General features: G+C 41.3%; 1 protein-coding gene across 3 annotated transcripts in view; it reads left to right on the top strand.

The window, feature by feature from the left end:
• The first annotated feature begins 2,745 nt into the window (after positions 1 to 2,745).
• The window catches only part of slc35f4 (solute carrier family 35 member F4), a 174,346-nt gene continuing 154,830 nt past the window's right edge, over positions 2,746 to 22,261 (top strand). The window contains exon 1 of one of the 3 annotated variants that reach the window (XM_048538129.1): positions 2,746 to 3,039. In XM_048538129.1, the coding sequence (XP_048394086.1) occupies positions 2,844 to 3,039 (196 nt within the window). In that variant the 5' untranslated portion in view covers positions 2,746 to 2,843. The remainder of the gene's footprint in view (positions 3,040 to 22,261) is intronic. The other 2 variants (XM_048538131.1, XM_059649442.1) reach the window with 2 other exon arrangements.

Genomic DNA, 22,261 nt, shown 5'->3' with positions numbered 1-22,261 from the left:
GGTGTGGGGGCAAGTGTAGCACTTCCTGCGGTTGCAGGGGAAGGTGCTGCGTGTGGTGGGGTGGGAGGGGAGTGTGGAGCGGACAAGGGATTCCTGGAGAGAGTGGTCTCTCCGAAGGGCAGACAAGGGTGGGGATGGAAAAATGTCTTGGGTGGTGGGGTCAGATTGTAGATGGCGGAAGTGTTGGAGGATGATGCGTTGTATCTGGAGGTTGGTGGGGTGATATGTGAGGACTAGGGGGATTTCCCACTTCAAGCCACACCTCCATTTCCCACCTAATAACCTCAACCCACCTCCTTGACCTGTCCGTCCTCCCCGGACTGACCTATCCCCTCCCCACCTATACTCTCCTCTCCAACTATCTTCCCTCTATCTATCTTCGGTCCGCCTCCCCCTCTCTCCCTATTTATTCCAGTTCCCTCTCCCCATCCCCCTCTCTGATGAAGGGTCTAGGCCCGAAACGTCAGCTTTTGTGCTCCTGAGATGCTGCTTGGACTGCTGTGTTCATCCAGCCCCACACTTTGTCATCTTTTATTTTTAGACTTTGTCCCTTTGACCTAGAGTCCCCATTTTGTGGGAATAGTCTCCCTTTATCTTCTGTGCCTGTTAATTTTATTGTCTTGAAAACTGTGGTCACATTACCCCTTGATATCCTGAATTCAAGGCAATACAATGAAGTTTGCCGCAGCAAAAAAATGACAACAGCAACTCACAATGCAACACACTAAGCAATCTAGAGAAATTTTCAAGAAGCTGAATTGTAAATCAGAAACAAAGGGATGAAGAATATCATCAGAAGAAGCCTGACTCACAATTAAATGTGAAGAAATATGAGTGACAGAAAGAATACAGCCACATCAAGATGACAATGGGAAACTAGGACTTCTCCAAAAGTTGTATTCCCAGTGGTTTTTGTAAATTAATTACATTTCAAACAAAATAGGCTTTCCATTCAACAATTTTAAAGGCATGTTTAGCCTATTGTTGTTCTTTGATTGCATAGAGTTATTGATTGCATCATGTTTAATATTTAGAGGTTTTAGTTTCTTTTGTTAAGCTACAAATACATACTCATATACTTTCTTCATGCATTAAGGATTATGCTTTATAATTTTAAGCTTACAGTTTTCTTGAGTGTCAAGCATATTTTCCAGGCTGCTTCATTTCATTATCTTACCTTCATTACTGCAGCGCAGTGGATTAAAACATTCATTAGGAGCAAGCCATCTCTGACTGGTGCTCAAAGAAAGCAATGGTGGTACTTAATTCCTCCAATAAACCAAATGAAGTATTACCAATGATCTCCATAGAATGCTCTTGCATGAAGCTTTATTTTCTTCTTAATTAACCAGACACTACGGTTACTGGTATTACTGAATTACTTTTTTTTCCAAAAGGAGACCATGCTAGTCCTCCTCATCAAATTGAATATACTTGCCGTATCTGAGGTTAACATTTTGTTTCAAATACAGCTCGTGATGCTATCAGTGATGTGTCACCTCCTTTTATTAAACTTTGGTTGGTATCTTCTTTTTTGGGGGTTATTTTGATTAAATAATTTGGAGATTTTTTGGGGTAACCATCAATGTTCTTCTCTTTTGGAAGGTCAGGCTCTGGATGCAGAATACCTTTATGGTGTATTTCATTCCAGGTTCATTTTTTTTGCTGTTTTGAGTGAAGTTAATTATCCTTTTAGTGGGGATGTAGCCAGCAATGCAATGGAACCGATCACCTACAATTTCCTTTATTTCATTTCGTTATCAGTTGTAACTAATTGTCTTTATTTCCCACCAAGAGGGTCAATGTTGTAAAGTATAATGTTAATTAAATTGGTTAACATTAACGTTGAAAGAAACAGATCGCAGCACCAGTTCTTCCATTATTGATCCGAATAAGCAACACAAGATAAAACTACGCTCCACACACCGTTCTAAAAAGATTGAATACAAAATATTTAATCGCGTGTTACAATTAGCGCAATGTAGACAGCATTTTGACACACACCGTTGTAGGCACTGGTCAAACATTCTAGTTACTGATATACACTTCTAATTAATCATCCATTAACTTTTCAATCTGTTTTACATTTCTGTCTCTACATCAGGTCGACAGAATAATTAGAGCTCAAATTACTAGTCCCACGAGCAGTGTTATGCGCGGTCATTTATGGATTTGTGTTCTTCCGTTTGTTGCGAGATCTCCAATGCAAGTGACTTATTTTCTGACAAATGTTTCACTCAAAAATCTGACACTTTGATTCGAACAGGGAAAGGAACTCTGATCTTCAAACACGTCCTATTTTGCAAAAATCCAAGCTTTGGAAAGCGGCTCTCTCCTGCCATATCGTACAGACCACAATAAAGTCAAGGGGGTGGCTGTAGAAGGCAGAATTTTAAACCATTGCATTCCGCGTTCCTTCCAACAATGAGCTAAGGCGAGTAGTAGAAGGCGGTTTACCGAGGACTGTGTCTGGCTGTGTTACGGGGGCGGTTTGGTGCAAAGCCTCACAGCCAGTGATCTCTGACGCAGATCTGCGAGACAACTCGTCCTTTTTTTTGTTATCTGTTTAACTGATATACAACCAGTTTTCTGTTCGCCAAAGGCTGAGTGAGGAAAGCAACACAGCCCAAACCGTGCGGCGATTTGGAGCTGAGTGCTGTCCCCTGGCTCAGTGAAATGGGGTGGGGGCGTAGCGCTGGGATCACTAGGTGAATACCGGGCTGCCCCCTAGAGGTGACAGTGCTGTAGCGGGGAGTCACTGTGCAGAGGGGAGGAGGGTCGGGGGACGAGCTCTCCGTCAGCAGTGCCTGACGGAGTCTAACTCCCCGCTCACTAACAAAACCATGCGAAGACTGTCGGACATAAGTCTGCACCTCAACCAGCTCAAGTATCTGTCTCGTTCGCCCTCTGAAGACCAGCAGTGTTCCCGGTCCTTTATGGATGTCAAAGCTGCTTCCAACGGCGTGTCAACCATCGAGGACAGGATCTTACGGATCACGGGATATTATGGCTATTACCCGGGATATTCGAGTCATCAAAGTAAGTGAAGCGCTCACAGACCCAACTCCTGGCTAAAGGAGCCACGGGGAAACAACAGTTTGATTTCACTGGCAGAGTTCCCTCGGGTGATTATTCTGAAGTTCTGACAGTACCCAGTCGTTTGCTGTAAACAAAATATCCGCCAAGTGTTGAATTAAGTCTAAAACTTATCCAGTCGGCTGCATGCAATTTCCAACCGGTCCCAACTCTGAGGTCTCCTCTTGGATGTGTAGGTGTATGTGAAGGTGCCTGAAGGTGGGGTGAAGGAAGGGATTGGGGTGGATAGGGAGATGTGAGTCAGTCACTGCTCAATATTCCCGGTGCATCTTGCAGGCTGCGCTGCTTCAATCCCGGGAGCACTTGAAATATGACCACGCTTTGACTATGAATTTATTCGCCCGAACAGAATTCCTCTTTTAAAATGCAGATTGTGTTTTTATTTCCCCCTGCTGGGAATTAGTTTGCATCTTTGGCTTCTTCTGGCGGTCCAAGGTGCCCGGTTGTTGGGACTGATCATCACGCTGTCCTGTCGCCGCCTCTGAAACCGCAGGCAGGTGGATGAGAAGCCCCTGAGGGGATTGTAACTAGAAAAGCGCTTGTAGTAATGTGAAGCCCCCAGTGACCGAAACGACCTTTTAACTGGCTTTACCGCTGGAGGTGAAACTTGCAAGGACACTGTAAAACATTCATATAAGACCGATTTTATAAATCCTCTTGTTGCTCCTGGTTGGTAATGGCCTCCCATCAGGGTGTCATATACATTGGCAAATGCTGGATTTTACTATTGCTGGTGATTTCAGTGGTGCGTCTACTCGCCAACAATGTCAGTCGAAAACTAAGTGAGCGCTGGTACTGACAAGTGGTTCCCAACGCGCCAGAAGATTTTATTCTGATATTTTGAAGGCGATGGGGGGGGGGCGGGGCAATGCCAAGATGAAATGCTTCAGCCATACTCCGGTGGGGAATCTCCGTGTGTCGAATAAAGGTAGATGGCGTGGAATGAATGGCCTCAGTCCGGTTAACGGACTGGCCATTGAACACTGTGTTACAAACCTTCACAGCTCGGACAGCGATCTCTGCACTGGCACAGTGCAATTTGCTTCACACTACCTCATCGAATAGATCAACATCTCCCCCTCTCCCCCTGAGTACTGCTCTGACAGTGTACTGCGGGCAGATGTTTATCAATGCGACATCCAACCGGGGGTTGCTGTACACCACCGTTCTGCACATTCTCTCACATATACTTTACTGGCGCCTGGATGAAATACAATGGGATCTTAACAAAACACGGAAACAACCTGTAACCGTCACTATATAGTCACCGCTGATATTTCCGACACTTAATGGTTTATTTACGCAAATGTCTCTACTGATAAATCATACCAAAAAAACATACAAAATACAGAGAAGCGACTGGGTTTGTTTTAAGTCAGTGGATATTTCCCAAAGGTTTCTCGTTCAGATTTTCATGGCTGTGAAGCTGTTACCTGGCACAAAATTGGGGGAAAGTTACTAGGATCATCTATTCCTGTCATTGGAAAAAAAACTGATTATTTCCCTGCAAGGTGACCTCAATTCCAACAGCTAGACAACACGTTTAACGTACTGTGAAACCTCAATAGCCCAGAGCAATCCAGAGCAGAGATTCATTCACATTGCATGCAGCAAGTTTATTAAACTAATGAACTAATTTCTCACATTCTCAATTGATAAAAACCTAGCAGCAATGTCAGCCAGTAAAAACTTTCGGTCTGAAAAGCCCATCTACCCAGACCCAATTCTATTTGTAGACAAATACTTGTCTCCTCACTCCTTAAAAGCCATAACAATTTCTTCCATCATTTGTGTGGGTAAACTGTTCCACAGATTTATTATACTTTTATTAACAAGAAGAACCTTTTGCATTTTCCATTGCCTTTCATTTCTAGCGGTGATCCTTGCCCTGGCGTTGTGTGCACAACATTAATGCTCACTTGGGTCTGATTTGTCCAAACCTTAAAATTTGGAAATACTTCTGTCACATGTTGCCTCAACTTGTTTGAATTGGAAAAGACTCACAATCATCAGACTTTCCTTAGGTGCCACTTCCTTAAGGTCTTGAGTGTGTAGCTCTTTTCTACAACATTGGCTGTCAATGCTACATTGACAGAGTGTGTCTTCCTCGGTTCTCTTATATATTTAGTAATGGTACAGTTGATAACTAAGTTTGTATTAGAACAAATTTTGTTGTATTCCTATCTTAATGCATTTTTGGGTCTCTGGAGTACTGTGTGCAGAGAAAACATTGACCTTGATCAATACAGATGTGAGCAATAAATATGAAATCCTCAAAATGTTAAGAAGGGTTGACTTGCTTTCCTTGGGTAAGAAAACTCTGGGGGGACCTGTTTGAAGTTTTCAACGCTATAAAGGAGATCGACAAAGTTGACTCCTAAAAACTGATCACTTTTGGGAAGGGTTCAAAGGGATAATGGGAACATTTCCAGGTTGGCAACGTGTAAGTAGGGAACATGGCAGGGATTAATGCTACTGTCACAATCATTTACTACATAATGACGAAGATGAGGGAAGTAGATATGGTATTTCCACACTTGCTGATGACATATAAATAAGTGGGAAGGTAAATGGTGAGTATGACGCAAAGTGTCTTCAGAGGGCTATGTTCCCACTAGTTCCTCCCGCTTCTGCATGGGCCTCTGAGGTCCACTTATGACTGTGGCTTTTGAAATGGGAAATCAATGTGTCCATATCACAATCAGCATGTGTGGACGCTCAGAGCAGCTGTACAATTGCACAGCCTGGAAGGAGCACTGGCGAAGGGATTTAGACAGGGTAATTGAGTGGGCAAAATCTTGGTGGATGGAATGTAATTTGGGAAAATGTGAGGTTACGCACTTTGGTAGGAAGCATAGCTGAGCTGAATATCATAAAAATGGCAGAATGACTACAGAAAGCTGCAGCTCAGACACATTTGGGAATCCTCTTGCATGAATCGCAAAAAGCTAGCATCCAAATTCAGTGAGTGATAGGGAAGGCAATTGAAATGTTAGCCTTTATTAAGAATGGAGTATTAAAGTAGGGAGATTTAGCTAAAACTATAGAAGGCACTAATTAGATCACAACTAGAACACCGTGAACAGTTGTGGTTTTTATCTAGGCAAGGATATTCTAGCATTGGAGTCAATCCAGAGAATTCATGAGGCTGATCAGAGATAATGGAAACTGCAGATGCTGGAGAATCCAAGATAACAAAGTGTGGAGCTGGATGAGCACAGCAAGTCGAGCAGCATCCTCGGAGCACAAAAGCTGACGTTTCAGGGCTAGACCCTTCTTTTAGCCTGAAACATCAGCTTTTGTGCTCCTAAGATGCTGCTTGGCCTGCTGTGTTCATCCAGCTCCATACTTTGTAATCCATGACCCTGAATCTGGGTACAGAAAGATTTTTTTTTATGAGGAGAATTTTAGATTGGGTTTGTAATCTTTGGAGTTTAGAAGAATGAGAGACAATCTAATTGAAACATAAGATTTGTAAGGGGCTTGAGAAAGTAGGTGCAGAGAGGTTGTTTCTCCTTATGAGAGTCCAAGAATTTAATAATCTCAGAGTAAGACCCCACCCATTTAAGACACTGATGGGGAGGAATTTCTTCTGAGTGTGGTGAGTTTGTGGAATTCTTTACCACAGAAGCCTATTGATGCTGGGTTGTTAAGAATGTTCAAGGCTAAGAAAGACAGATTCATTAGTAAGGGAAGCAAAGGTTATGGGGAAAAGGCAAGATTGGAGTTGAGGATTATCAGGTCAACTATGATCTCATTGAAGGGTGAACCAGACCTGATGGGCTTTATGACAATCTAGAGCTCCCATCTTACATTGTACAGTACCAGGATTGTTTGTAACTTGGAGGGAAAAATTAGAACTGATGATATTTCAATAATGTCCTTCCTGTTTCATTCTTGATGGTAAAAGCTATTATTAAGGTGTTATTGAGGTAATTGTGTTGAACTTGCTGCAGTGCACAATGAGCACTTTATATATTTCTAGCTGCAGTGTGCCATATGTTGATTAGGTGGATATTAAGTCTAATGGTAGGGACGTTGCTTAACACAACTGTACTGCACTGATTGAATGTTGTTGCTGCGGTAGCTTTCCAGGAGTGATTAGTATTTAAGACTTTACTGATGCAAGCCTTGTAGATGATGGCTAGTATTCAAGCAGTCAGGTGAATAATTGTCTCTTGATGGAACTGTTGAGTACAAATGGCGAAGCTTGACAGAGTGCAAATTGATGGGTTGGATTTATTCTGTTTTCAGTAAACTTTCACATGTGATTTTACTGAACGAACTGCATTAAAAGAATAGCTCATTAGTCTGCACATATCTTCAGTATTATAGCTTGGATATTGTCAGGATGTATCACCTTTGTTATGTTTGGTGCAGTCAGCTTTTTAACATTGTATTGAGTAATTAAATTCACTGGACCTTGGCTTGTTTAATGATGTGTACTTAGTACCTTTGGCAGAAGACACTTGTTTCAGACAGGTCTTTTGTAGTCATGGGCCGATGCTGTACTGTACTGTAGATGAGAATACAGATGATCATAACATTTCCTCCTTCTGTTGGTTACTTGCATTTCTTCTTGTTACAAGTCTGTAGTCATCTTGAGAAGTTGGCGATGAGTCTTCTTATGGAACTCCTGCATTCCTAACCATGTTAGCGCTCATCAGCCCTTATCTGATGTGTTAGGGCTTCAAAGCCTTGTTCCAAATGTCGCTTAGGGGTTGCTTACTGTCTGCTGCTTTTGGAATTTAGACTCGCAAAGTAGTTTCATTACATTTATATCTGATTGTAAGGAATGTGCATTGCTGATCCTGGTATATCTTTCTACCCTTTTTATTGGACCAAGTCAGTTTTGTGGGCTGATGTAAGTCAAGGACCAGAGATGGATTGTAAGATGAGTTAACATACTGTAAGAATGTACAAGTTAGCAATGGGTGATCACCATCACTGCCCCCCACCCCCAACCCCCCTCCCCACCCCATGCTCTTGATTCTCTGAGTTTCCTTCATATAGGATCCATCTGGAGGAGTACTAATCCATTATTGAGGAGGATATAGTAGGTGTTGATCAGCAGGAGACTTCAACATCAGCGTTGTTCCCAAGGTCTTTCTCATCCAGTTGTGTAGCATTGAGTTCAACCACTGGAAGGTGCATTCTGCTAGTGGGACAGGACATAATCAAAATATGATGAAGCAACCTAAGATGCTGACTAATTGATATGATGTAGGCTCAGATATGATGATAGATTGAAGAAGTTGTCACTGTTCTCCTTGGAGAGAAGAAGCTGACAGGTGTTCTGATTAAATTTCACAAAATCATTAGCGGGTTTGATAATAGCTAAGGAAAAACTGCTCAGCCCTGAAAAGGGATCAAGGTCGAGAAGTCTTAGATATAAATTAACCAAAGAGCTGTGGATGCTAGAAATCAGAAACAAAAGCAGAAATTGCTGGAAAAACTCAGTAGTTCTGGCAGCATCTGTGGGGAGATAACAGAGTTAACCTTTCAGGTCCAATGTTGTTTACTCAGAACTAAAAGGTTTCACTGATGCTGAGTTTTTCCTGCAATTTCTGTTTTTATTGGCATGAATATAAAATGATTTGCAAAAGAAGCACGAGTGATATGAAAAAAATCTTTTTCCCTCAGCGAGTAATTACGGAACGGAATACACTGCCGAGAAGTGTGTTGGAGGCAGGTTTAATTGAGGCATTCAAGAGGACATTGGATGATCGTTTCAATAGAAATGGTGTGCAAGGGTATGGGGAAAAGGCAAGCGGTTGGCATTAGGTAATGACACTCATTTAACAAGCCTGTGCCAGCATGGTGGACCAAAGGGCCTCATTCTGTGATTGATTTTTGATGAACCCGCTCAGCGGTGTTATTTTACATCTCCAAACTAGGTGGGATTTGGGATTTGTGCTCCTAAGATGCTGCTTGGCCTGCTGTGTTCATCCAGCTCCACACTTTGTTTTTTGGGATTTGTACCCATGTTGTCTGTCTCAGAGGTAGGGACACTATCGCTGCACCACCAGAGCAACTTCAATTCTGTGCTTGACCTAACCTCTGGTTTATTGCAAATATGTTAGTTTGATTTTCAAATTATTGACCAGCACAGAGTTCATTTGAATGCTTAGCCATTCACTGATAGTTAAGCTTATATTGGGGGAATCTTCTTGTATATAGATCAGACCAGGTAGAAATGGCAGAATCTCTTCACTGAAAAACATTACTGAGTCAATTGAATTTTTATAACAATTGGAAGCTTTTATGGTTTAATGAATTGCATAGTTGGTTTATATAACATTGTATTTATAATTTTATATACATTTAATGGAACAATATCAACAATTACTGTTGATAAGAACATAACATAAAAACTTAAGAACATAAGAACTAGGAGCAGGACTAGGCATCTGGTCCCTTGAGCCTGCTGGCCATTTAATAAGATCATGGCTGGTCTTTGAGACTCAGCTCCACTTACCAGCACACTCACCATAACCCTTAATTCCTTTACTGTTCAAAAATTTATCTAGCCTTGCCTTAAAAGCGTTCAGTGAAGTAGCTTCAACCACTTCACTGGGCAGGGAATTCCACAGGTTCACAACCCTTTGGGTGAAGAAGTTACTCCTGACCTCAGTCCTACATCTGCTTCCCTTTAATTTGAGGTGATGCCCTCTAGTTCCAGTTTCACCTACTTGCCTAAACAACCTCCCTGCTCCAACTTATCTATTCCCTTCATAATCTTATATGTTTCTATAAGATCTCCCCTCATTCTTCTGAATTCCAATGAATACAATCCCTTTGTACTCAGTCTCACCTCATAATCCAACCCTCTCAACTCTGGAATCAACCCAGTGAATCTCCTCTGCACCCCCTCCAGTGCGAGAACATCTCTTCTCAAGTAAGGAGACCAAAACTGCATGCAGTACTCCAGCTGTGGCCTCACCAGGACCCTATACAGCTGCAGCATAGCCTCTCTGTTTTCAAACTCCATCCCTTGAGCAATGGCAGACAAAATTCCATTTGCCTTTTTAATTGCCTGCTGCACCTGCAATCCCACCTTCAGCGATTCATGCACAAGGACACACAAGTCCCTCTGCACAGCAGCGTGCTGGAATTTTTTACTAGTTAAAACATAGTCCATTTTGCTGTTATTCCTACCAAAATGGATGACCTCACACTTGTCAACATTGTACTCCATCTGCCAGAGCTTTGCCCACTCACTTAGACTATCTGTATCCGTCTGCAGACTTTCAGTGTCTTCTGCACACTTTACTCTACCACTCACCTTAGTGTCATCTGCAAATTTTGACACACCACACTTAGTCCACAACTCCAAATCATCTATGTTATTTAAACCACCAAGTCTAGATGTATTCTTTCACACAGTCGTTGTGTTGCTGGCCTTTTGGTTATTGTATGGGCTATCATACTTGAAAACTAAAAGAGATGCCCTCAATGTCAATTCCAACATGTCATAAGAAACTTGTATTTCCATAGCGCCATTTAGTTAATGCTTTTTCCATGACTTTTACCAGTTTCAGTGTTACCGGTGAAATATATTACTGTAATGATAGTTTGTACCATTAGTGTGGAAGTTAGATCTCAGCCTAACAGGCCTAAAAGGTCCTATTTTTGGGATCAACATCCTGGGTGCAAGTAGGTCTGAAAAAACATCTAACTGGAAGTGGCACTTGGTTTGCTTCAGGATAATTTAGAGGTCATTTCTGCTTTAGCTTGGCAATATATCCTGGGTCAAGATGGGGATCACAAGTATTATTCAAAGGTAAGGAGTATTATGCATACATATCTTGGAAAAAGTTAAGCAAAATAATTACTGTGAAATATTGCGAGGTTTGGAAACAAATCTAACTTGTATTGTCAACCAAGTATTGCCCTCTGGGAGAATAATTACTATACAGAATGTTTCCATTAATACAGTAAGCTGACAATGCAGTCACATGCACAAATGAGAAATATTGTATTTGCAACGCATTGCCTTTTTATTTTCCACAAATGAAAAGATTATGACCTCTCCTGCTTGAAACTGTATTGTGAGAAGGCTGCAAATTTTGCAAGTGAAGTATACGGCAATCTCGTTTTTCCTTTCTGAGAAAATTGCTAAGCTTGGTCCCTGAAATGTGCTTTAAACTCAGTGGGTGAGAGTGCAAACTTGCAACTTGATAAAACGTGGCATGTGTAGAGCAGTGGTTTCCCCACAGTGTGGATTCTAACAGCAACTGGGGTCCCAAAACAGTGACTCCACCAAAACTCTCAGTCTCAGGTTTTATTTAATCTTCACAAGACATTTTGGTTAAAGCCAACACAAGTGCCCACGATCTTGTTCAGATTTAACTTCTGGACTTATACACATATGTATGTCAATATATATATATAAAGATATATGTAATATATTTGGCTATAGATTCATTTTGATATTCAATACTTAGTGAGCAAACTGCGACTTTTTCTTTCTGAATTATGGATGAGAACTTTTGTTTTCTGAATCACATCGCATGTTTATTAGTGTCTACCACACAGCTGGAGGCTGGTAAAGTAATCCTATTTGATGAAATGGGGTGAAAAATTTAAAAAGAAAATGACATGAACAACTTAGGTACAGATGTAAAGTTGTAATTTTTGTCTTGTGAAAGGACGCTTGCATTGCTTTGCAAAAGCCCTGTGTTCATTTAAAGCATTTTGTTTGACATGTTATTAGAGAACTTAAAAAAAACTATTTTTTAAAATGTCTTATGTTAACGTTGCTCTGTATGTCTCATGCTCTTTATTCTCAGGGAGAAATATGACTTATCACAAGAGTGAGAGCATGTTTCTTCCTACCTCTATTCAGACCATTCGTTGCAGGAAGTGTTAGCAGCAACTTGGATGCTGCTATTAGCTTCACTGACTCTGGGCATGGGAGGCTTTGTTTGCAGCATTGGATTATCATTCACTAACTAGAAGGACAAGGGCTGTCATTGTGTAGGAAAAACAAGAAGTTCCCTTCTGAGCTACTCACCATGCTCACTCGGAAATATGTCGCTCTTCCTTTATTGTCGTGGGTCAAAATCCTGGATTTCCCTTCCTGAAGGCATTGTGTGTCCACCTACAGCACATGGACTGTTCAAGAAGGCAGCTCGACACTGTCTTCTTAGGGGACAGCTGGGGATGGGAAATAAATACAGACCTTGCTAGTGATGCTAAAGTCCCAAATCCCAAATTAAAGATGTGCAAGGCAAGTTTTATTTGCACAAGAGGGTAGTAGATGTGTGGAACCTGGTGCTGGGGGGGGGATGGTAGAAGTAGATATGATAACAGCATTTAAGAGGCATTCAGTCAGACACATGAAGAGGCAGGCATAGAGCGATCCAGACCATGCGTAGGCAGACGGGATTAATTTAGAATGGCATCATGGTCGGCACCGACATGGTGGGCCGAAGGGCCTGTTCCTGTGCTGTACGGTTCAATAAGATCATTTAAATGTCTTGCTTTCTGAGGCCTGGTCTGGAACTCGGGCTGTCAGAGCTGGTGAGCCTTCCTGCTGGATGCTAATGGCTGACTGAGCTGTGCATGCGCAGAGGGGACAGAGTGTGTGTTGGGCAGGGTGTATAGACAAGGCTTGACTGATTCTCATTCACAGGGGAATATGGACACTCTGCCTGAAACCCCAGTGATGGTTACTGCCACATATTCTATGTCTGTTCTGTTCCAATCCCTGGATTGGAAGGAACACGGCAGCATTTTCAGCTTTTTTTTTAGAAAGAGTTCAGTCGTAGGATGAGGGCATTGCTGGCTAAGCCAGAATCTATTGCCCATCCCAGAGGGCAGAAAAGAGCCTCCACAGTTTTGTGGGTCTGGAGTCACATGTAGGCCAGGTAAGGATGGCATTTTCCATTCCTGAAGGACGTTAGTGAACCAAATGAGTTTTTCCCAACAATCAACAATGAATTCATGGTCATCATTAGACCTTAAATTCTAGATTTTTATTGAATTCAAATTCCACAATCTAGAATCCAATGGGAGGATTCAAATCCAGATCCCCAGAAAATTACCAGGGTCTCTGGATTAATAGTCGAGCGATAATACCACTAGGCCATTGCCTCCTCATAATTTACTTACCTTGTGAATTAAATACGTTTTGCTTTGAAGCTGCATTGTGCACAGGAAAATTTATAGCAAAACTGCAGCCTCCAGATTGTTCAGTCTCCAGGTGTTCGATCAGGGATGTGTATTGAGGCTATACAGAGGTTGCAATGCAATGGGAATTACCTGGGAAGTTTGAACTGCCTATGGGCAAATTGCCTGCTCCCTGGCTCCCTCAGAAGTTGCCTCAAAAGCTGAGTTAGAGTCAGAGTCTGCAGATAGTTCCAACTTACTGACCTGGATAGTTACCAAGAGGTGTGGGACAAAAAATACAATCATAGGCTGGATTTTCCAAGGAGTGGCAATTCTAGTCAGATTGCCTTTCTGCTTTTGCATTTTTCTGTTAAGAAGGAGAAATGCGGAGTGTAACTTAATCAACTGTGCTGTCAATAGTGTGGGCCAAGTGGGGGAAGGAAAACCCTTGCTCCTCTTTTCGTAATGATAGTTGCTGTATTCTGTGATTTAAATGTCCAGCGGCACAAGGAGCCACTTTGACAGTTCATGTGAAAGGGGTAAGCATGATTGGTAAATGTGAATTTAAGGTGTAAGGTGGATAGTGTACCAAGTAAGTGGGATGCCAGGTGAGTAGGGTGACAATGCACAAGATAGGAAGGGAGCTAGGGAAGTGATCGAGAATTCAGGGTAGTTTGGAGTGGGTACATGGTATTGCGCCCTGGGAGGGGAATTCTGACACAGCCAGGACTGTTGGATCATGGATGAGTTGAGTGTGTAAGGTCCCACGGTCGGGAGAATGGAGTCTCTGAGGGAAGAGGAGGGTGGCTGGTCCAATGGTGGGGTGCAGAAGGTTCTATGGCAGGGAGAGAGTTGTTGCGTTTTGTGGGATGGGATATTGCTTTGGCAGCAAGCAGGGGGTGGGGGTTGTGTTAGGTCAAGGTCCAGAGAGGTGTGTGGGTGGGGAAGGAGGGAGTTTGTCAGTGGTTAAGAGGTCAGCTTTATGGTTACCTAGAAGTTAGCCTAGGGGTTTATTGTCTAACTTTACCTGTGCAATTATTCATTTAAGTGAAAGCCTTCCAATTCTCAAATTCGGGTGGATACTTCAGGAAGATTCCAAATGCAGGATAACTGCCCATTGAAAGCTTCATTTTCCTGGAAAATTCCTTTGGAGCTTGCAACACCGTGGATTCTGCAGGGCCCAACTCTGATTTACGCTGCAGAATTATCATGCCATTGGAAAATTTGGACCATAGGCTACAACGCAATTCACTGGCTGCCTACCTAATGCCTGATCAACTCCTCTGAACAGTGATCTTCTCCCCACCTAACCTGACTACACCCTGCTCCTTGACTCCTTCTGAATCTCTGACCCATCTCTGAATTCACTGATACTCACATCCTCACCTTCCCATCTAAACTTTGGATCCCCCAAAGGCCTTACCTGGTTAGCCCTGAGCAGACAACCCCTCCTGCCCTGACCTGACTACCAGTCTCAATCATTTTCCATCAAACTACCTGCCAACCTACCCACCTTGCTCCCTTACCCATCTGTCCCCGATGTATTTACCACCCTGCCAACTTCACCACCCTGTCATTCTATAATCCTGCTACCCCTACCTACTTACTTCATCCACTCACATACTTACACATGTACCCATTCAGTCAGTCATCACTTACTGCTACTGATCCCCTCACATACTGAAAGGTTGTTCGAACATCACAATCTTTTCAATGAGTTAATGAATGAACACTATTTGCAAATACAGGAGATGTCTTTTCACCAATGTTGATGCCGATTGCTGCTCCTGGACTTTTCAGGCTATTACTACTTTGCTATTTGAATTTTTCAGTAAGAAATTAAAAGTTGATTTCACTCACCTCACATTAAAAATTAATGAGGTTAAAAGGCCTGTAGAAATTCTTGTTACAATATGAACATCGATAGCATCTGTTGATTCTCTAGCCAAGACCCATACATTGAAACATGAGGTGTTGGACAGGTGAGTATACAAAATATTAAAATTTTTACCAAGTATAGTAGAACACAGACTTCCATATTTACATGATGAATAACACCTTTGGTCAATCTTCTCGCATTGATATCTACATTCCAATTTTTCCCTCATATGGTGGAGGGGGAAGGTGACAAAATTTCAGACAGATATGGCTTGACACAAATGTAATCATGACTTTCAGAAAAAGGAAACACAATTCCAAAGCAATACATTAATACTTTAAATTAATAATTATTGAAAATGATTATTAAAATGTGCCAAACAGCAGAACTAACTAATAAAACCAACAATAGACAACAGCTTTGGAAGGTGGAGAAGTGGACAATGGGGGAGTTCCTCACCCTGGTACATAATGAGTTTCTGACAGTAAGGCCAGCTGCAGAAATCTATAGGTAATACACTAGCTACTAAGAAATCAGAAGTAATTTATTTTTGATTACATTGTAAGTTCTTTCAATAATTTCTAGAACTGCCTTAATTTAAAAGGAAGAAACTGATAGGGCAGAAGTACACTGGAACACAAAGCCAGTACAGTGCAAAGCAGAAGCTTGAGACTAGAATGCTTTGTTCCAGGATGTTGATACATAAATAACAGTGTCTTAGAGCAGCAGCTGCAAAGTCAATGCTCTTAAAGAAGGTGCAGTTTTAAATTGACACTGAAACAAAGTCAGTGTATGGATCAAGATGTTACGGCCCAATGTACTAACGGCCGAATCACGAATAGTAGAAACCCCATTATGGATGAGGCAGCATCCAGTGACATCCTTCATGAATTACAATTGTTCAAACAGTGTTTGCAGTTCTATTTTACAGATGGGTGATCCTGAGAAAGGAGTTTTAAAAATCTCACTTGCCATTGGTAAGGAGGAGCTTCATAGATTTAACACACCAATTTCTCCGGAAGGTTGTCGAAAACCAACTCAAGGTAAGAATTAACTTCAGGATTGACAGATTTGAACAAATGACAGACAGATAGGCATCCCGAGATTCTGTTGACGAGTTTTTTTGAAGAAGCTGCAGCAAAGGACATGAGTGTGACTTTTCCGAAGGGGTAATGTCAGAGCTACATTGAGATAGTTATCGCCTCCATGCAAATTAAAGTCCTTGGATAGGATAATTTGGGTCAGAAAAAAGAGCCATACCATAGACACATTACTTGAGGATTGAGACTAATATGAAATCATAGTGGCAGGCCCACAATTACATGGTTTTGGTGTAGCAAAGTGGACCAAATCAACAAAATCTGTAACAGATGTGGTTTGGCACACCTATCTAAAAGCTGGACAGCTTCACTTGAAATGTGTAAAACATTTCACACCAAGGAATATGTGTGCTAGAAATTTGCTTCCAAAATTCAAGACAGACTCTAGAATAAAACAAAGGTGACCAACAAAGTGGTACAACACCATAAGGAAAGTGTTAAAAGGTGCATAAGTACAAACACATCAATGAAGTTCAAAATCAATCAAATTTCAGAAGATGATGAAACGTTTGAAACTATTATTTTATACTTTCTATGCAGTCTCATACACTGTGTCGATGGTATAAGACTGTCAAAAGCTTTTACATGGACCAATATTGTATGTGCTGAAAAGACAGGATAGCGCACAGCACAAAACTAAAATCATCACCAGGGCAAATGCCAACATGGTACCAGTGCGCATCCTTAAAGATGAACCTCAGCAGGTGGAACTGCCACAGTACAGCCTATGAAAGATTGTCTCACAGTGGATCATCAATTCCTTGCATGGACAAAATCACACTGCAATGTCAATCCAAAAACTCATCATGGTTTCCCAAAATTATCGTCACCAAACATTGAGCAGTGGGACTGGACTACCGATATGATACATCTCAATGTAGATTAGATTCCCTACAGTGTGGAAACAGGCCCTTTGGCCCAACAAGTCCACACCGCCCCTTCAATGAGACTCGAGGATAGACTTTGAAACAAGATATAAGCCAACTACCAGGATGACTACATCTGAGACACACAGAGAAGGTTATCCCACCTACTCCTCTTGGTCTATATATTGGTAGTCTAGACTACCAACTGAAAATGTTTTTACGTTTGATCTGTTTTCTTTGGCCATAGCCAATTTGAACAGTTACAGTCAGCAACGGTTGAAGATTAACAACTCGAAGGGATGTAAAATATCTTTATCCAGGGATGACCTGAGAGTTTCAAAGAAGTATCAGTGAGCATTGTTCATTTTGGCCATATGGAGATGAACTTAATATCACAACAAGCAATATCTAAGGGCAAACAACTCCTAGTAACAAAAACATTATACAAAGGTATCATGTCCGATTTGTCCTAATGTGGTGATCACATACCCATCACAGAGGGATACGTTGTTCTCTGTTGCATTTGTTTGAGAATATGCTTGTCTCGCTCCTAGTTGTTGACATGCAGTGCCACCATACAACCATCATCATCGGAATGGCTACCTCACTCTCTTCATGCACAAATGGTGCGCTATATATTGGACTTAACCAGCTTCTGACCCTTCTCAATGCAGCACCATGATCAGCAATGACCTCATATGATTTGGTTTGTTTACATATTTTAGAAAACTTTACCAGTCTCCAGGTATTCCAACCTGGATTTCTAACTCACACTCTCTGCCCAAAGCACAATTTTGGGAGTTCTTTCCAGGCAACCTCTTTTTCATTCTCCTTTGACTTTGTTGAATTCTCTCTTGGGTCTTTCAATCATTACACAATTGGTTGCTGGCCCACATTCTTTGCACTTGTCTTCTGGACATAAATTGAGCGTTGAAGGCTCCCTTTTCCACTGATGTGCAAAAATGCAGAAATGTAATGCAATGCAAATATCTTCATTTGTTGCTTGACACCAAATGATCAGGTGTGTCGTAACAGTTGGAGAGGGAGTGGAGCACGGGGTAACTAAAGAGAAGCTACTCAACTGCACATTATCTGCTGCTCATCCTATCACAAATCACTTCCCTTCCTCAGCCTATTAGCACCACATGCTGAAAGAAAACACCCTGTGATTGGATAAACATGTCCACAGTGATTTTCTAATCGACTTCCTTCCTTCAATAATACCATGGATACTGAAAATCTGAAAAGAAAACAGTATACTGGAGAAACTCGGCAGGTCTGGCAGCATCTGTGGAAAGATTAACAGAGTTAACATTTCGATTCTGGATTGTCCCTTCTTCAGAATTTCTGAAGTCCCGAAGCAGAGTCATATCAGATTCAAATTGTTAACTCTGTTTCTCTGTGCACAGATAATGCCTGACCTGCTGAGTTTCTCTAGAATTTTCAGTGTTTGTTCAACTTCCTTACTTGTTCCACATGTTTGGGACAAAGCCATACAAAGCATTGCTGGGCTGCATACTGGCCACTGAATTGTCTTTTGGATAAGATTTTATTAATTATAATCTCGAATCTATATTATTTCTTGATACTGTTTTGTTTTTATTGGTTCGTGGGCCATATTCGTTTTCAAGTTCTAAGATGGTGTCACGTTGGAAAACAGTTTGGTAAACACTGCTTTAAAAATTCAAGTACATGGTAACACTGTGCTAAATTCAATTTGTTTATTACTAATAATTTTCAAGGAACAATTGAAATGAATCTGAAAATGTTCATAAACAGATGTCACCTTAGCACCTTTTGTGAAGAAGCTTTGATCATTAGGCTCAATGGCTGAAGCATTTACAATCATGTTAAGCAGTGGTGTTGAGTTGATAATCCAATGTGGCCTCCTACTAAACTACAATGATGTTCTCCAGTTGCCTGGATGAGTGCAGATCCAACAACTTGATATCACCCAGAACAAGAAAGCTTGCTTAATGGACACCCATGCACCACCTTCTACATTCACTCTTTCCACCCACTGGCAACAAAATGCACCTTCAAAAGTGCAACATGTACCATTCAGGAGAACAGCAGATGAATGGAAACACAACTACTTTTAAGTTCCCTTTAGAAGCGGCTGCTTCCTCGCTGTTGCTGGATCAAAATTCTGAAATTGCCGCCTTAAGAGCACTGTGGGTGTACGTACACACAATAGACAGCAATGGCTCAAGAAGAGAGATGACTTCCTCCTTCTTAACATCAGCTCTAACGTGCAAAATATATTCCAGCTTTGCCAATTTCTCTCACATCCGGAAGGAGTAAAAAAAAATTGGTCAAATAACATGCTGTACAAGAAACAAGTCTCATTTTAGGTTCTGCTGGAGTAGTTATTGAAAAAATGCTACTCTTTTGTGTTAACGAGATAACAAGGTGTAGAGCTGGATGAACACAGCAGGCCTTGCAGCATCAGAGGAGCAGGAGGACTGACATTTCGGGCCTAGACCCTTGCTCCATGGTAATCAAGGGCACTGCAAAGATAATGGCACAGATCCTATTTTTAATTTTTATGGTCTCAAATGTGGATGGAAATTGTCAGTGATAGTTTTATCTTGCCAATAGTAATGTCATTCTGAATGATGCACAAAGGACACAAGTAACATCAGCAAGCTTTGCATAAATAATGTGTTACTGTAGAAGGTACCAATCCTTTAGGATGAACTCTAAATTGTTGCACAAACATTCAAGTATTAATCTTTTTGAATGGAGTTATTGGGAAGCAAATTTTGTTTATTCTTGACTTTTATGCCTAATCAGTTACTGCATGATAGTGTTTGCTTTGTTTGGCAAAGTAGCAAATTATTAAAAAAAAAACTTCCCCTCCAGGAGTATATGGGTATCTAATTAAGATACATGCCTATAGTTGGTTTGTCCAGTGAGTTCCTTTGTTGAATGTTTTTGGGGAAAGTATTCACCAGTGCTGCATGATCCTTGATTACTGAATGAAAATGAATTTAGTTTTGATTATTACTTGAAATGCCACTCCTTTGATTTTTAAAATGTGAGAGGCGTAGAGTGAACATATAAAATGCGAAGTAAATACTTTTTCCTTCATTTTTTTCCACGAGAATTCTGGAAGTTAGCATTTGAAAAAGTAGAAAGATATTTTCTGGGGGAATTCATGTTTAATATCTGAGCTAAGTGTCTGCTTTATTTTAGTTGCTGTTGTCAATGTATTTGTTAGCTTTCAAATGAACTACAGCATCTTTTGCTGTTTTAAATTAAAATAGGTATCTACCATACTTTTATCAAGACGGGCAAGCCACAGTAAGTTACATTTGAAATGTCTTATAGCTTAAGTGGACTACTGACTACTGTGTTGATGTCAAGGCTTTATGAGGTTATTTTGTCCTGGTTTTTAAAGATGGATTGAACGAGAGGTTTTGTGCTGTCTGTAAGAAAGTAAACAGCTTGTGAGGCCTTGGGGATGTTTTTGAAAGTTGGATAAATGGAAGCAGTCTGGCTGGGTATGGCCAACTTTAATAGACCAGGCTTTCTAGTTTTTTTATTCCGGTTTTAGGTTTAGCTTTAAGCAGTTTCTGTTCTGGACTTGGAGTAGTAGAAGCTATCTTTTCCCTCTCTCAGTCACAGCTAGAAGCTGGGGTTTCTCTCTGCTGCAATTACCATCCTGGCTTGGAAATAAACCACCATTCTCTCACTGGATTAAAATCCTGGAATTCCCTGCCTAATGGCATTGTGGGTTAACCTACAGCACATGGACTTCTGCGTTTCAAGAGTGCAGCTCACACCACCTACTCAAGAACAGCTAGGGATGGGCAATACATACTGGCCAGCTAGTGATGTTGTCAAGTGAATAAAAAAGAATTAATTGACGTTGATGTTCATCTCTTTGTGATTGTTGCAATTGAGAACATTAGACTTAACAAACCCAATAGTTGCTACACACCCTTGGCCACTGACCTCTGAGGCACTATAGTCTCGTCACGCGGTTAACCATGGACTCTGGTATCCATGGCTTGGAAACCCCTAGGCTGCCCTGTCCTTTGCTTGGTATATTGCATGTATTTGTGCAGAGACAGATTACTAGTCCAATACTGGGAACTATCTCATCAGGAAAGCCCTGACCGGCGAGGCTTGTATCTGCTGGAGTATCGAAGAATAAGAGGCGACTTGACTTAAACAGTCCTGAGGGGTCTTGACAGAGTTGAAGTGGAGAGGATGTTTTCTCTTGTAGGAGAATCTAGAACTCAGGGTCACTAGCTCAAAGTACAGGGTCTCCTATTTGTGACAGAGATGAGGAGGATTTTATTCTCACAGAGACTAGTTGAATGTCTTTGGATCTCTTCTTCAAAATGCTGTGGAAGCAGAGTCTTCGAGTATCTTTCAGGCAGAGATCCTTAGATTGTCGAGAAACATGGATTGAAATGTTGTTGGGGTTGGTGTAAATGTAGAGTAATAAGATCTGCAATGATCCTGTAGAATGCCAGAGGAGCTGCCATTCAAGAAGATGAATGGTCTATTCCTGCTCCTAATTCTCATATTCATAGTCTCCTTGTTCCCTTGTGTTCTATGAATCTACTGTTGGCACATCTGCACGAATGCTATCTAACTATACTTGAATGAAAGTACCTGGATCCTGAGTATGAAAATGCTTTTAAAGCAGACGGTGAGTTGGAGAGTGTTTGAGGAGAGCAGCTCAGAGTAAGTAGTCTTTGGCAAGAACTACTGAGAGAACCACAGATTATCAATGTCCATGACATTTTCATTATCATTGTCATTAGCTGCCTTCTTTTCTGCCATCCATTGCTGTATTACATGTAAAGAAAAGGAGGGTAAAAGCTAAGAATATTTGAAGGTTGAATTTTGTGATTGCGTAACCAGGGAAGAAGGTAGAAATACTTTTAGCAAAACATTTCATCGGGATGAGAAGGCAACAATGTAGTGCTTAGCCACTGATACTACTGTAAAAAAAGCAGAGTGCTTCTCTCTGACAAAAGCAAATACTGCAGGTGCTGGAAATGTAAAATAAAAGCAGAACTTCGTAGAAATTCCTAGCTTGTCCAACAACATGTGTGGACAGAAAAGCAGAGTTGATGTAAGGTTTGTGACCTTTTGGTCTTTTCAGCATATTCTGTTCTCGTTGAGAATCTGTGGACTCCATTGTGTTCTCCCAGTTGGGACTGTGCAGTTTAGGGTTGGGAAATACT

This window comes from Stegostoma tigrinum, chromosome 10 (assembly GCF_030684315.1).
Source record: "Stegostoma tigrinum isolate sSteTig4 chromosome 10, sSteTig4.hap1, whole genome shotgun sequence".
Classification (NCBI taxonomy): domain Eukaryota; kingdom Metazoa; phylum Chordata; class Chondrichthyes; order Orectolobiformes; family Stegostomatidae; genus Stegostoma; species Stegostoma tigrinum.
The sequence above is the reverse complement of the archived record's forward strand: the minus strand, read 5'-3'. Positions and strand labels throughout refer to the sequence as shown.